The sequence below is a fragment of the Melospiza melodia genome, assembly GCF_035770615.1.
Source record: "Melospiza melodia melodia isolate bMelMel2 chromosome 7 unlocalized genomic scaffold, bMelMel2.pri SUPER_7_unloc_1, whole genome shotgun sequence".
NCBI classification, from domain to species: Eukaryota; Metazoa; Chordata; class Aves; order Passeriformes; family Passerellidae; genus Melospiza; species Melospiza melodia.
Genome location: NW_026948497.1, coordinates 963,281 through 979,129, shown reverse-complemented (window position 1 = coordinate 979,129; position 15,849 = coordinate 963,281). Strand labels below are relative to the sequence as shown.

The window sequence follows — 15,849 nt, the reverse complement described above, 5'->3', positions numbered from 1 at the left end:
GTTGCCCGATTGATAAATGACACAAAACTCGGATAAGTTTTAAGGGCCCGGGGAGCTTGGGTGACTCACGTCCCTAAAACCTGAGCCCCCAAATTCACGTATGGGTGCTTCCCTCTTATACATGCGATTCACAACAAAGTCTCCAAGAAACAGTTCCCCGTTCCCCTTGCCTAGTCTCTAAGAAACAGTTCCCCGTTCCCTTTGCCTGGTCACAGACCCCTTGTGATACATTCCTTGGTTCACAAACAAGATCATTAATCCTCTGCTTATCTTATTCTAAGAGCATTGTATGCTGCCTCCAGACAGGTTAGCATTCTTACTTTCCTGCACTAGTTTAATTATTTATTAAATCCCTAAGACTACCTGCTAGGTTACACACAAAACTCAACACACTTTTCAACGGCTACAAAACTACTTTTTAACAAACCAGTTCACACACAACTCACTATAATTAAATATTTTGCTAAATTTCATTTCTTTTCCAACATGCTAACTACCAGAACTAACTATTTGTCCTGACTACTGTAACTGAATGCTGTCCTCAAGGGCTTCATCTCCTCCGCTGCTCCCTCAGTTGCTTTCTACAGTGATCAGAGGGGTCAGGCTGGAGAGAGGCTTGGCTGATGATAAAAATGGGTGCTGCCAAAAGGATAAAAAGGAAAGAAATGAACTGTTACTTTCCAGAGTCAAGTTCCTCACAGGCTCTGTTGCAACAGGATGAAGGGAAATGGTTTGAGACTGAGGAGAGGGAAGCAGGCTCAGATTAGATCTAAGGAAGAATTTTTTAACCAGCAGAATGGGGAAACACTGACAGAAGGTGCCCAGAGATGTGGGAGGTGCCTCCTCCCTGGAAACATCCAAGCTCAGGTCAGGCAGGGCTCTGGGCCCCCTGAGCTGCTCGAAGATGTCCCTGCTCGCTGTGGGGCACCAGGCCCAGATGAGCTCCAAAGGAGCCTGCCAAGCCACAGCAGGCGAGGATTCTGTTTGCTCTGCATGTGGAACGCAGCCAGACTGGAGACTGTCGGAGGGGGCCCCACAAGAAAACCCCTCCCTGGCGCTGCTGCTTCCCCTGCAGCCCCTGGCCCTCAGCTGCAGCAGCTCCTGGGCATCCCAGCGCCGCTCCTCGTCCAGCTCCAGGCTGCACTCAAGGCAGTCCCGCAGCAGAGCCGACAGGCGCCGGGGCTCCTGCAGCTGCGGGGTCCCGTTCTGCCGGATCAGAGCGCGAGCCTGCATGGAAAGCAAACTCAGCGCTCTGCCGGCTCCCTTCACACCCACACGGGCTCACATGCACCCCGGGGCCTCAGCCCCAGCTCCAGGGGCACTTTCCTCCCTGCCACAGATGCTGCTCAGAGCTCATTTTGCTATGCCAACCAAAACACCCAACCACTGGGGCTGCCACAGCCACGGCAACATCCAAATGATCTCGCCTTGAGAGCCAGTTTCATTGGCTGACTCTGTCAGTAGGAACCTCCATCAGAAATAGCCCATTTTGCTTCTCCAAATGTGGACACCAGCTTTACAGGCCATTTTCCAGAGTCAGTGTGGTCTGCCTGTGTTATTTCAGAGGATTCTTACATCAAGTGCATCTCTGCAGTGCCACTGACACTCAAGTAAATGCATTCCTGATGCCCCATCCCAGAAACTGCCAGGCAAGAAACAGGAGGTTTGTGTTGCTGAAAGCACAGGCTTGGTGACACAGAGAAAGTAGCTTGGACTAGGAAAGAAATACTTTAGACTATGGGGATGTTAAACAACCATCCTTATGTTTTCAACAAGTTTTCCAGTGAGAAGGATCGGGGGGAAATCACCTCACAAAACCTCTTTTAGAAACTGCTGCAGAAAACTTGTTGGGTTTGGGGCTGGGATGTGGGGTTGGTGTGGGGTTTTCTTGCAAGGTAACATTAGACCTGATGCACTTGCTTCACATTTCCAGGTCATCCTCACAGCCAGAAGAGCTGCAACAACATAAAGCCTAAAGCAAATTGTTGCTGGAGATTGCAGAATCTTCATCTGTGGTGAGGCTGGAGTCCTCTGGGAATTCCCTTCCCATGTGCAGAAACCTCCAGCTGCTGCTCCCAGTGCAGGGTCCCCCTGTGCTCACAGGCCTCTGCAGCCACTGCAGAATTTGCCTCTTACCATGGCCGCCATTTCCCTGAAGTAAGGAGGTTCTCCTTCCACCATCCCGATGGTCACAGTGCCAAAGGCCCAGATGTCCACCTTGGGGCCATAAGGAGATCTGGTCACAACTTCTGGGGCCATCCAGTGAGCAGTGCCCACCATGGAGCTGCACTGGTCCTGCTCAGGGCTGAGCTGAGCGCAGAGGCCAAAATCAGCTGAGGACAGAAACAAACCCTGTCAAAGGCAGCTGCAATGAGGAAACCAAGCACCAAGATTCCCCACTCTCAGTCTGAGAGTGCAGTCGTGAAGTCATCTGGAAAAGCCCTCAGGGCTGTAGCCAAGGAAAGATGGAACTGGACCCTTCAAGAAACTCTCAGCTTTCATGCAGTGGCTTTTACTGATTCCCTTGGAGCTTTGGATTCCCACTGCTGCCCCTCTGGCAGGGCCATAGGCAGAGCAAAGGCACTGCTGGCACCCTGCTCCTCTGCTGAGCTCTCTGCAGGGGCAGCCGCTCTCAGCTGGCAGCAGGGGCCGGGCAGTGCCCCCAGCAGCCCTGAGCATGGAGCCACTCCTGTTCTCACGCCCTGTTTGGAAGGATCATAGTGAAGGATCAGCCGTGGGAGTGACAAGCAGGATCCCTCACCTCCTGACTGACAGCTGCCATCTCTCCTTCAGCCACGCATGTCTGTCTGACAACGTCCCGCAAAGTTCCTCCATCCATGTATTCCATCACCAGCCAGAGATCTCCATCAACAAGGAAGCTGAAAGAGGAAAGCAATGGCATGGAGATGAAAGTGCAGAGCTCAATTCCCCCATGGAAAAGCCTGGAGTGGGGTTTTGTTTCCAGGTCATTTGTCAATGAGGACAGAATCAGATGGAGAGACATTCCTGCCAGGCTGCACAGCCCTTGGAATCTGCACAGTCTAAAGGAGAAGGAGACACCTGTGAGAAAGGAGAGGCCTTAGATGGCAAGCAGGTGAAAAATGCAGTTTAGCAACAGCCCAGATCAATGTGGAACCAAAACCCTTGGCCCCAGCTGGTTCAGCTTCTGGACTCATCAGTTCCACCATTCCCTGCAGAACAAGACAACACAACTGCCAGGGTTACCCAGGGGAGGAGGCTGTGCAGCACTTGGGACAAAAGCAGTCAGAAAACCTTTCAGAAAGTCCCTTCAGGAACAGGCAAGGGCAGTGAAAACTGGGCAAATGAGGCATTTCTGGAAACAAGAACCCGATCTTCCTGGCATCTGTAGCAATGGAAAAGGGCTGGGAAGAAGAAGCCAAGGGAAATAATTTCTGCTGTGGTTTATCAGCACTTCTTGGGAGACACAGCACACAGGGAGGAACTTGAAGGAAAAACCAAAGCAAAGCAACAAAAGCACACGGAGGGAGTGAACTGCCAGGCTGTTGTTTTGGGAAGATGTGGCTGGGTCAGGCATTTTCCAAACAGGCTACAGACTCCGGATGCCAGGAAAGGTTAACGCAGGGCCCGGGCACGGGATAAGAGCTGAAGCACTCACCTGTCCAAAGAGTTGACATTGATGGGGTTCTTCTTGTCCTTCAGGAGCAGGATCTCATTCACAGCTCGTTCCCTGTTCTGCCCTCTGAGACTCATTTTCTTGATGGCCACCTGAAGGGATATTGCAGCCTTTAACTGCAGGAGTCTGTGGCAGGAGGCCACAGCAAACACTGAGCGAGACTTTTTGGAGCAATGGAGCCGGGCTGTGCCCAACTGCCTTGGGATGGGACACCAGAGCTCAGCAAGGGGCATTCCCACAGCCCATTGCTCTGCCAGCTGGGGGCTGCTTACAGGACACATGGCCAGAGATATTTGGCCTTGCAAGCTCTGCAGAAATGGTCCCTCAGCTGTCAGCCTCAAAGCTCTAACAACATTCTCTGCACCTACAGTCTTCTCTAATGGCCTCAACATTCTTATTATTATTCAAACATATTTTGCAAGCAGGAGGTAGTTCTGGTTCTGTGAAAACAGAGTAAAACAGCCAGGAACCCTTTAGCAATTCTATGGGATTTCAGATCCAACTGGTGATTGGATGATTTCATGATTTCAGATCCAACTGCTTTGTTTGGGATTGCACAACAAAGCAAACACACACATCCATTGCTCAGGTGATCCCTGTCACAGGCTGTCACTGACACCAGACCCAAACACAACTGCAGGATTTAGGAGAGAGCTTTGCTCTGGACATCCATCTTCTCATTTCTCTCCCTCTTCCTCTGTGAACAACTGAAGTAGGACTAATACCCCAAACTGAGCCCAAGCAGGATCTCTCCCTAAATAGGCCTTGAGGTTCCCTTTGAAGAAGAAAGGCAGGATAGAAAAACAGCTAAATAATGTTCCTGTCTGAGGCTGGGATGAAGATTAATGGGGCCTCAGTCTCCAGCAGCTGATGCATTCACACTTTTAGATATGAAGACCAAGCCAGGGTGTCCTGCTCTGACAGACACCACTGCCCTCCTTGCATTCCTTTGCCACTTGAGAAGGACCAAGTCTGTCCCAGCTGTGCTCTGCAGGCTGACACTGCTCTGCCTTCAGAGGAGCAGCCTGGGCAGGAAAGCTCTGCTGGCCCCCAGAGCTGCAGCCACAGCTCCCAGCAGAGGGGAAAGCCCTGCAGAGCTGCCACACAGGAGGCAGGAACTGGGGAGGAAGTGGGATTAGGAAGGAGGAGGAGGAGGAGGAAAGAGAGAGGAAAAGGAGGAGCAGGAAGAGGAGGGGCAGGAGCAGGAACAGGAGGTTCCAGTGCCCCCTGTGGCCGCTGCCAAGGGACCATCGCCCCCAGCTCGTCCTGCAGGTGAGCGGGGAGAGGGAGCTCATCCCAAATCCATCGGGGGATCCCTGAGAACGTTTTTTATTGGGGTGTGTTTGGAGCTCGCAGATTGTGAAATTGACCCCAAATACCATCTGGTGTCTCTGAGAGGTTTTTTTCTCTGTGTGTGTAGGTTTGGATCTTGCAGGAGCCCAAAGCTGAGCCCTTTGGGGGATCTTTGGGGGCCCGCGTGGCCATTGCCCAGTATGGGCAGGGGAGGACATTGGTCCTGGGGACCCCGGGAGAGCAGAAGAGGGGAACCCCTGGGACCCCCAGAGTAGGGAGAGCAGAGAGGGGCGATCCCAGAGCAGGGGGACCCCGGCAGACTGGAAAGGGGGGGAGCCTGGAGAGGAGGGACCCCTGGGATCCCTGGGATGTCAAAGCAGAGCATCAGGGGAGAAGGGCCCCCATGGACCCCCAAAAGCCTCTGCATCATCCCTAAGCAGGACGCCGGAAAATGGAGAACCCCTGGAACCATTGGACTCCCATGATCCTGAGCAAAGGAAACTTCTGGAACCCCAAAAGTGGAGAGATCAGCAATAGGGAACTCCTGGGAGAGCTTTTTCGGGCTGCATCTTGACCTTGTGGAGATTTTCATGGACACAAGACTGCTGCTGAGTTCCAGAGATGGACCTTGCCAGGAGGAGCCTCTACTCCAAGGCGCTCCCACCTTGGTTTCCCCCAAACCAGGGTTTGTCATTCCCAAGCTGTGGCCAGATGGAGGAGGAGGAAAAGCCCCAGAGACCCCTCACAAGGAGGGGCTGCAAACCCAGCCCAGGGAGGGGTGAGGAGGAAAGAGCTTCCCTGAGCCAGGAAGGCAGCCGGAGATGCAGCCAGAGCTCAGAGCTGGTGGAGCCTCATGGCAGGGAGAAGCCCCACAAGTGCTTGGAATGTGGGAAGGGTTTCAGCTCCAGCTCCACCCTGAAGGAACACCTGAACATCCACACTGGGGAGAGGACCTGGGAGTGTGGGGAATGTCAGAAGAGCTTCAGGTGGGATTCAGAGATCGCCACTCACCAGCACTTCCACACCAGTTAGAGGTGCTGCGAGTGTCCCGAGTGTGGGAAGAGCTTCGTGCGCTGCTCCAGCTCCATCCCCCATGGGAGAATCTGCCCTGGACGATCCCCAGTGACCCCCGTTGGGCAGAGCCCTGGTGACCCCTGTTCTGGGTTATCCGTGTTGGGCAGGGGGAAGGTGTTAGTAGATTTCTTTCCCTTCTCCTTGTGCTGCTGTGATTTGGTTGGTAATAAATTCCCTCCGTGTGCCCAGGCCGGATCTGTTGTGCCCGTGTGGGATTTGCTGCGGGATCTCTCCCGGTCCTTGTCCCCACGCAGGATCCCTCGGTTCCATTTTCTGTCCCTGTGTGGCTGCGGGGGGCAGGGACAGAGCGGCTCTGGGGGTGCCTGGCATCGGGCCAGCGTCACCGCTCGCCACTGGCAGCCCTGAGATGCCGCGCACCTGGGCACGCATTTCTGGGCTCACCTGAGCTCCCACCTGCCCAGCGCTCCAAGGTTCCCCCTGCCCAAAACACCCCCAGCCCGGGGCTGCAGCGTCCCGGAAAGGCCTCAGCCAATGGCAGCGCAGGCAGGAGGCGGTGCAGCCAATGAGAGCTCGGGGCGTTGGATTGCCTCATCGGTTGCCGGGCAGAGCCCGTGGCCGATCGCTGCCCAGAAGCGGCGGCAGCCAATGAGAGCGCGCGGCGCTGCCGAGCCCGCCCTGCTCCGGACTGGCGCTCCCAGCGCAGCGCGGCTGCTTTGGGGCTGCTGCTCCCTGCCCGGCCCCGGCCATGGGGCGAGGGGCGGCAGCTGGGGCCCTGCTGGTGGCACTGGTGGTGCTGGGAGCCCCCCCGGCTGCGGGCGCCCAGGTCTCGGGTGAGCGGGGGGCGGGAGGCGCTGGGACAGGGGGGGAGAAGGGGGAAAAGGGGGCGAAGGGGGGAGGCCGGAACGGAGGGGGAGGAGGAGGGGACCCCCCAAAGGGAGAGCGGGAGGGGCTGAGGGGTGGGGGGAGGAGAGGGAGGGGTGGGAGAGGGTGGGGAAGGGGGGAAAAGGGGACGGGGGAACCTCAAAACTGAGCGGGAGGGAGGCTGGAGATTGAGGGATTTGTGGGAAAATGGGGAAATGGGACCCCAAAAGTGAGATTTTGGGAGCGGCCGGAGGTGGGAGGGGAGAGGATGTGGAAGGGGAAATGGGGGAAGGGCGGCAAAGAGGAAGCGGCAGCGCGGGCAGGAGGGTCCCATGGCGGCCGTGGGGCACAGGGGGTGCGGAGTGGGGATCCGGGGTGGGCCCCGGAGCTCTGGGGGTGCGGAGCGGGGGGCGGCCCCTGAGCTGTGTCCGGCACACACAGGGGTGTTTCAGCTCATGTTTAAGTGCGAGTGTTACTTCATTAACGGCACGGAAACGGTAAGGTTCGTGGAGAGGTACATCTACAACCGGGAGCAGTTCGTGATGTTCGACAGCGACGTGGGGCTGCACGTGGGGTTCACCCCCTATGGGGAGAGGTTTGCCAGGAAGATGAACAGCGACCCGGCTAGACTGGAGTACGCACGGACTGCGCTGGACTGGTACTGCCGGTACAACTACGACTATTACACCCCGATCACCGTGGAGCGCCGAGGTGAGCGCGGGGCAGAGCGTGTCCCCTCGGGCCCTACCCTGCCAATGACCCTGGAGCCCCTCAAAACCTCCCTGGGAATCTCCCCAGAGCCCCCAGCCCTCCTTGTGCCCATCCCCGGGGTCTCCTGTACCTTACCAGTCCCTCCCAATCGTCTCCAGTTCATTCTCAATCCCTCTCAATTTATTCCCAGTCCCACCCAGCCACTCCAAATCAATTCCCAATCTATTCCCAGTTCACTCACAGTTCACTCTCAGACGTCCACCCTCTCTCCCAGTGCACCCCCATCCCCTCCCACCTCTCGCAGTGCCACCCAACTCCGGCCCAGTCCCTCCCACTCCCTCCCATCACATTCCCAGTCCATCCGAGGCCATCCCCAGTCCCTCCCACCACTTTCCCCTGGCCATTCCTTGTCACTCCCCGTCACTCCCAATCGCTCCCAATCCCTTCCCAGTCCATTCCAGTCTATCCCAGTCCCTCTCCAGCCCAGCCCAGCGCTCCCCTCTCTCTCCCAGTGCCCCCAGCTGATCCCAGTGTGTCCCCGCTCTGTCTCTCCCAGTGCTCCCCAGCGTGTCCATCTCGCTGGTGCCCCCCTCGAGCTCCCAGCCCGGCCCCGGCCGCCTGCTCTGCTCCGTGATGGATTTCTACCCTGCTGCCATCCAGGTGAGGTGGTTCCAGGGCCAGCAGGAGCTCTCGGAGCACGTGGTGGCCACCGACGTGGTCCCCAACGGGGACTGGACCTACCAGCTGCTGGTGCTGCTGGAAACCCCTCCCCGGCGCGGGCTCAGCTACAGCTGCCAGGTGGAGCACGTCAGCCTGGAGCAGCCCCTGAGGCGGCACTGGGGTACGGGGGAGCCCCTGGGGGCGCTGGCAGAGCCGCTGGGCTGTGCTGGGAGGCACTGGGAGGGAGCTGGAGAGAGCCGGGCTGGAACTGGGAGAGGGGCTGGGGGCTGGGCAAGGGCTGGGAAGGGGTTTGAGGGATGCTGGGGAGGGTGGGATGGGCTTGGGGGGTCCTGGTGGGCACTGGGAGGGAGTTTGGGGGTGCTGGCTGTGACTGGGAGGGATCGCAGCGAGCCCCGAGGGGCTGGAAGGAGATCGGCGATGGCAAAGCGGGGCTCGCCATGAGCTCGGTGGTGCTGGGCACAGACTGGGAGGGCTCTGGCTGAGTCCTGCTGGGGCTGCCAAGGGACTGCGAGAGGCTGTGGGGGTACTGCGGCGCTGGGGGCAACTGGGAGGGGGCTGTGGGATGCTGAGAGGGACGGGAGGGGCTTTGGTGGCTCCTGGCCAAGACAAAAAGGGATCGGAGGGAGGTTTCAGGGGGCCCTGGCTGGGCTGGGGGCCACAGGGAGGGCGCTGGGAGGGGCTCGGGGTATCGGTGAGAGGTTTTGGGGGTGCTGAGCCCTGCGGACCCCCCAGAGATGCCGCCGGACGCCGCCCGCAGCAAGATGCTGACGGGCATCGGGGGCTTCGTCTTGGGCTTCGTCTTCCTGGCGCTGGGGCTCGGCTTCTCCCTGCGCAAGAAGGTCAGGGCGGGTGCCGGGGGTGGCGTCCTCGCCGTGGCGGAGCGTGTGCGCTCCCGCCGGGGCCCCAGCCCGGTGTCACCCCCTTTTCTCTGCCCACAGAGCTCCTGAGCCGGCGGCCGCAGCCCCTCCCCGTGGGCTCGGGCCCGGCCGGGACCCCCCGCTCCGTCCCCGCTCCGCTGATTTTGGGGGGGTCCCGTGTCCCCCCAGCCCCGCTGGCGCTCTGCCCCCGCCCAGTGCCTGCTCCGCTGGCGCTCTGCCCCCGCCCAGTGCCTGCTCCCAGTGCTCCCAGTAAAGCTTCCCAGTTGGGCCCGGGGCCGTTTATTGGGGGGCGATGGGGAGGGGTTTTGGGGGGGGCGATGGGACGGATTTGGGCAAAGGGAGGGGGACAAAGGGTGGGGGCTGGGCCCGGGGGGAGGGGTCGCTGCCCGCGGATCCCGCAGTTCCCGGTGCGGGACGAGCTCCGTGCGCCGCTCCATCTCCATCTCCCGTGGGAGGATCCGCGCTGGATAATCCCGGGTGACCCCCAGGGTCAGAGCCCCCCGTGTTTGGAACACTCCTGGCTGGGGGTTCCACATCTTCCTGGCCCCCCCTGGACACCTCGATGAAGGCCGGGGGGTCCCCACTACTTTTCTTGTTTCTGCTCCTCTCCTCATCTCCCCTTTCTCTTCCCCCGGGGCAATCGCTCCCCCTCGCCCCACCCTCCCCCGCTCCTTCTCCCGCCTCCTTCCCCTCTTCTCTCTCACATCCCCCGCCCCTTCCTCCATGGTTTCTTGAAGGGTCCAGTTCCATCTTTCCTTGGCTACAGCCCTGAGGGCTTTTCCAGATGACTTCACAACTGCACTCTCAGACTGAGAGTGGGGAATCTTGGTGCTTGGTTTCCTCATTGCAGCTGCCTTTGACAGGGTTTGTTTCTGTCCTCAGCTGATTTTGGCCTCTGCGCTCAGCTCAGCCCTGAGCAGGACCAGCGCAGCTCCATGGTGGGCACTGCTCACTGGATGGCCCCAGAAGTTGTGACCAGATCTCCTTATGGCCCCAAGGTGGACATCTGGGCCTTTGGCACTGTGACCATCGAGATGGTGGAAGGAGAACCTCCTTACTTCAGGGAAACGGCGGCCATGGTAAGAGGCAAATTCTGCAGTGGCTGCAGAGGCCTGTGAGAACAGGGGCACCCTGCACTGGGAGCAGCAGCTGGAGGTTTCTACACATGGGAAGGGAATTCCCAGAGGACTCCACCCCCAACACAGAAGAATATTCTTCAGTCTCCAGCAACAATTTACTTTGGGATTTATGTTGTTGCCGCTCATCTGAGTGTGAGGATGACCTGGAAATGTGAAGCAAGTGCATCAGGTCTAATGTTACCTTGAAGAAAACCCCACACCAACCCCACATCTTGCCCCCAAACCCAACAAGTTTTCTGCAGGAGTTTCTAAAAGAGTTTTGTGAGGTGATTTCCCCCTGATTCTTCTCACTTGAAAACTTGTTGAAAAAATGAAGATGATTGCTTAACATCCCCATAGTCTAACGTATTTCTTTCCTAGTCCAAGCTACTTTCTCCGTGTCACCAAGCCTGAGCTTTCAGCAACACAAACCTCCTGGTCCTTGCCTGGCAGTTTCTGGGATGAGGCATCAGGAATGCATTTACTTGAGTGTCAGTGGCATTGCAGAGATGCACTTGATGTAAGAATCCTCTGAAATAACACAGGCAGACCACACTGACTCTGGAAAATGGCCTGTAAAGCTGGTGTCCACATTTGGAGAAGCAAAATGGGCTATTTCTGATGGAGGTTCCTACTGACAGAGTCAGTCAATGAAACTGGCTCTCAAGGCGAGATCATTTGGGTGTTGCAGTGGCTGTGGCAGCCCCAGGGTTTGGGTTTTTTGCTGGCATAGCAAAATGAGCTCTGAGCAGCATCTGTGGCAGGGAGGAAAGTGCCCCTGGAGCTGGGGCTGAGGCCCTGGGGTGGATGTGAGCCCGTGTGGGTGTGAAGGGAGCCGGCAGAGCGCTGAGTTTGCTTTCCCTGCAGGCTCGCGCTCTGATCCGGCAGAACGGGACCCCGCAGCTGCAGGAGCCCCGGCGCCTGTCGGCTCTGCTGCGGGACTGCCTCGAGTGCAGCCTGGAGCCGGACGAGGAGCGGCGCTGGGCTGCCCAGGAGCTGCTGCAGCCGAGAGCCAGGGGCTGCAGGGGAAGCAGCAGCGCCAGGGAGGGGTTTTCTTGTGGGGCCCCCTCCAACAGTCTCCAGTCTGGCTGCGTTCCACACGCAGAGCAAGCAGAATCCTCGCCTGCTGTGGCTTGGCAGGCTCCTTTGGAGCTCATCTGGGCCTGGTGCCCCACAGCGAGCAGGGACATCTTCGAGCAGCTCAGGCGGGCCCAGAGCCCTGCCTGACCTGAGCTTGGATGTTTCCAGGGAGGAGGCACCTCCCACATCTCTGGACACCTTCTGTCAGTGTTTCCCCACTCTGCTGGTTAAAAAATTCTTCCTTGGATCTAATCTGAGCCTGCTTCCCTGTCCTCAGTCTCAAACCATTTCCCTTTGTCCTGTTGCAACAGAGCCTGTGAGGAACTTGACTCTGGAAAGTAACAGTTCATTTCTTTCCTTTTTATCCTTTGGGCAGCACCCATTTTTATCATCAGCCAAGCCTCTCTCCAGCCTGACCCCTCTGATCACTGTAGCAAAGCAACTGAGGGAGCAGAGGAGGAGATGAAGCCCTTGAGGACAGCTTTCAGTTACAGAAGTCAGGACAACTAGTTAGTTATGGTAGTTAGCACCGTAGTTGGTTATGGTAGTTAGGACAGCCTGTTTGTTATGGCAGTTGTTTGAATAAAAACTCTCTTAACCCACAACTGCCTTGCCGTGTCCCTTCCTCCTCCCGCTGTGCCTCAGCTGCCCGGAGCAATGTGAGGGGAGAGCGGGCCCAGCCTGGCCCAGAGCTGAGCCCCAGCAGAGCCCTGGCAGAGCCCAGAGCAGCCTCGGCCCCTGCAGAGTCAGCCTGGAAGGAGGCGCTTGGAGCCTTCTCGGCTGCACCCGGCTCTTGGTTACAAACTGGGTGTGCTGGAAAATGCCACCGGCTCTGCACGAGGGCAGAAGGGGCCCGGGGAAGGCCCAAGTGCTCCATGCAAGGGAAAAACCTGCCCTGGCTTTGTTATAAATAACTGGGTAGTGTTGGCTTTTGGTATTAGGTACTGACTTCTGCAATCTATTCTTAATCACACTGATTTCGATAGAGTACAGTTTGTAATCACTTTTTACTGCTTTTGCTATAGTATAATTTGTCAGCTTTTTGTGGCCAATGCCCTGGCCCCTGTGTAGCTCATATCCTCAGAACATCATTTATGGATCACATTTTAGTTTGTGGACAGTGTGATAAACGTACATTATAATTTTGGCTTTTGAAAAATATTAAAGTGGATGCCATGTGTTGTGCATTAGAATGTGAACTTTTGCAGAAGTAGCTGTAGTTGTGAAATAATAATTAATGCTTTTATTTTTGTAAATAATTGAAAATAACACTTCAGAGATAGCTGTGAAATAGCCAATGTTTATTTCAAGTACTTGTGGAAATAGCTAAAACCCTCTGCATGGTCAGACGACATTTAAGGAAGGGATGTGATGAGGAGCCCTGCCACTGACCCTTGCACTGTCAATAACTGTCACCTGCTGAAACCACAGAACAGGGGCCCTTGTGAGGGAGTGACACACAACCCTCAAAACAGCAATCCACGATTCCTGCACGTGCTCTAAAAAGGCGAGTTGGGGGTCAAACCAACCTAAAGAATTCCTGGAGCATGTAAACGAGTTCAGAGAAATGTTTGAATGTGTATAACCATTATGAATATGTATTTGAACAATACACTGGAAAAACTAGACAAGAAGAGTTGCTGTGGTTAACCAGTGTGCCTCTGGCCATCGCCAAGCACCCAGCGCTGTTACTGATTTGTCCCTTATTATTCCTTATTAAACTTTCAAAAATTCTAAAGAGTGAGGCTCCTTTCTCACAAAACCCAAGGTGCTCACCCCTTGTTCTTCCCGCAAAGCCAGGATTTGTCAATCCTAACCTTTGTCTGGACAGAGGAGAAGGAGGCTGCGAGGAAAAGGAAGATGCAGTGGTGTGGAGGCCCATGGGAGACTCAATCTCCAACCCGTGTGGGACTGGTCCCCAAGAAGAAGAATAGATTTCAAAGTTATGGTAAAAAGCTTGCTTCTCCCATAGAACTTTGCAAGTACATGCTGATTTATGGAAAGTTATGTTACCCCATTGGCCCCTTGGCCTAATTACCCCAGTTCAAACCCTATTACCCATCTTTGGTTAGTCCCTAGAATGTTCTCCCTCTCTGTCCCTCCATTGACCCTAATTTACTGCATTCCTCTGCCCCTGTTTCCCTATTAGCTGACCCGACCCTTAACCCCTCCTTTGCCCCATTTTCCCCCATATCCATTGGACCTGACCCTCAGCTCCACCCTCACTACCCCAAATAAAAACCCCCTGTGCCCTCAGCTTGTGCCCTGTCTTTGTCCCTGGGCCCTGTTTAGCTCTGTGCCCTGTTCCTTTACCAATAAACCCAGTTTGCTGCAGATCATACCCAGACTCATCCTGCCGACTTTGTCATCTTTATAAAGCAGCCGTGAGCTTCGGGCTCCGGAGTGCCAGACGCTCCAAGGGCCTCGGCAGCGCCAGGACGCTCCAGGCTGGGACAGCCAGGCAGGGCAGGAGGAATCACTTCCCCTTTTCCCTCTCTGCTGCTCCATCTCCCAGCCCAGCATCGCTGCAGGACAGCCTCACTGCCAACGCCATCCTGCTAGAGATGGACTGGGGAGATCTCCTTCCCCTTCCCTCTGGCATGGAGGCAAATCCCATCTTCTCCTTGTCTGCCCTCCTTCCTCTCCTCATTCTGTCCTTCATCCATTCATGTTCCTTTCCCATTTCCTTCCTTATTTGTTCCTTCTTGTTTTTTCCTCTCCTCCTGCCTTTTCCTTTGCCCTTCTCCCTGTCTCTCCCTCTCCTTGTCCTTCTTCCCCCAGGCACTGAGCTGCAGACAGAGACCAGGGAGAACAAATCCCTGCCACAGAAACTCGTGGAAGAGGCCATTTGGAACTGCTCCATGGTACAGGAATCCAAGAGGGAGGAAGAGCTCCAGAGATCCCACACGAGGAGGGCCTGCAAACCCAGCCTGGGGAGCTGTGAGGAGGTAAAAGAGTAAAAGCTTCCTTGGGCTGGGAAAGGCATGGGGAATGTGAGAAGAGCTTCAGGCAGAGCTCAGCCTGTTCCTCGTGACTGCAAAAATGGCGGTGCCGGACGCAGACATCCATGGGGCTGCAGAGATCCCCCTGCAGATCCATGGGGCTGCAGAGATCCCCCCGCAGATCCATGGGGATGCAGAGATCCCCCTGCAGCCCCCGGAGCAGCCACGCTGGAGCACGGCGATGCCTGAGAGGAGGCTGTGACCCCGCGGCCAGAGGGGCCCGCTGGAGCAGCCTGTCCTGGCAGGACTGACCCCGGGGCACAGTGACCCACGCTGCAGCACTTGGAGGGGGCTGTGCCCCATGGGATGGACTCAGCTTGGAGAAGTTCCTGGAGAAGTCTCCGGTGGGAGAGAGCCCAGGGTACAGCAGGGGAACGACTCCTGTCCCTGAGCAGACGGAGAAGCCCCGGGGAATGAACAGAGCCCGGCCCCATTATCTGTTCTGCGGCACTGACGGGTTGAACAGGTGCAGCTGGGAGGAGGGAGGCGTGGGCGAAAACGTGGAATTAAGGATCTTCACTTACTTCTCATTATCCCGCTTTGAGTTTTAGGAGTTTTCTGTCAGAAATCTCTCCCATCTCCCACTCATCCACAGGGGTTTGGGGCGGTTTTCCCTTTTTGTGGGAAATCAAAGCGATAGAATGATGCTCCTGATTAGGGGCAGGAGAAGTGATGCACCGGGGCTTCCTGCTGAGCCGGAGCCACCGGAGCCGCTGTGCCGGGAAAGCCGTGGCGGGAGCTGCGGAGAAGTTTGTTGGTGTTTTCAGCTCAATCCCCCTCGGGCCCGGGCCCTTTCCAGGGCTGTTCCTCAGCTCCGGCTCTCCCCTCACGCAGCCCGGGGGGCCCGGAGAGCGCGGGGCGGGGCTGTGCCGTGGGCAGAGCCCGCCCCTGGCTGGGATTGGGCGATGGTGCCGTCAGTCGTGGTTGTGGCGCGCTGATTGGTGGGAGCGGGGCGGAGCAGGGTCCCGGTGGCGGGCTGAGGGCGGCCGTGGCTGGGCAGCGGCGCCATTGTCGGAGCGTGTGTGCGGTGCCGTGAGCGGCGGCAGCGGCCGGAGCGCGGTGAGGCGGCGGCGGAGCTCGGAGGCGGCCGCAGCGCAGGTGGGAGCCGCGCTGGGTTGTGCGGGCGCTCGGGGCTGGCTGCGGGCCTCGGGAGCGGCAGGGGGCTCGGGCGGGTTCGTTGTGCCGTGTCCGGCGCGTGTTGCCGCTGGCGTGAGGGCGCTGCGGGAGCGGCTGCCTGCGGTCTCCTTGCGGCCGCTGCCTCGGCAGGAGCCGCTGCCGGAGCAGCGCTGGCTCGGCCCGGTTGCTGTGGCTGGGACAGAGGGGGCTGCCCCGTGCCCGGGGTTGTGAGGAGAATTCCCGTGGCCGGAGGTTTCTGTGCCCAAAGGAGACAGAAGAGTCCTGTAAAAGTGACTTTATTGCTGAGCAGAGGGAGAGGCCGAGGGGCATTTGCCGTACGCTCTCTGCCATTGTTGTAGTTCGCAGCCTCCTTTTTATCCTCATTTTCCTGGCCTCATCTCCCTCTCCCTTTGCCAACT

The 15,849-nt window shown here is 57.3% G+C and overlaps 3 protein-coding genes across 3 annotated transcripts in view; 2 read left to right on the top strand and 1 right to left on the bottom strand.

Moving 5' to 3' along the window:
* LOC134432715 (uncharacterized) overlaps window positions 1-15,849 on the top strand; it is a 321,669-nt gene that overhangs the window by 255,016 nt on the left and 50,804 nt on the right. The window lies entirely within an intron of this gene.
* On the bottom strand, window positions 1,099-6,575 carry LOC134432676 (serine/threonine-protein kinase PAK 1-like; the record flags this gene model as incomplete). Its single annotated transcript, XM_063181569.1, has 5 exons — window positions 6,474-6,575; window positions 3,638-3,747; window positions 2,762-2,879; window positions 2,137-2,328; window positions 1,099-1,227 (listed from the first exon to the last, which is right to left on the bottom strand). Coding segments are annotated over exons 1-5 (651 nt in total), but the record flags the coding sequence as incomplete, so codon positions are not given.
* LOC134432675 (class II histocompatibility antigen, B-L beta chain-like) lies at window positions 6,669-14,272 on the top strand. The gene is made up of 6 exons (XM_063181568.1): window positions 6,669-6,813; window positions 7,286-7,555; window positions 8,112-8,396; window positions 8,969-9,069; window positions 13,109-13,217; window positions 14,094-14,272. Exons 1-6 carry the CDS (start codon window positions 6,729-6,731, stop codon window positions 14,270-14,272), a joined length of 1,029 nt encoding a protein of 342 aa, XP_063037638.1. The 5' UTR covers window positions 6,669-6,728.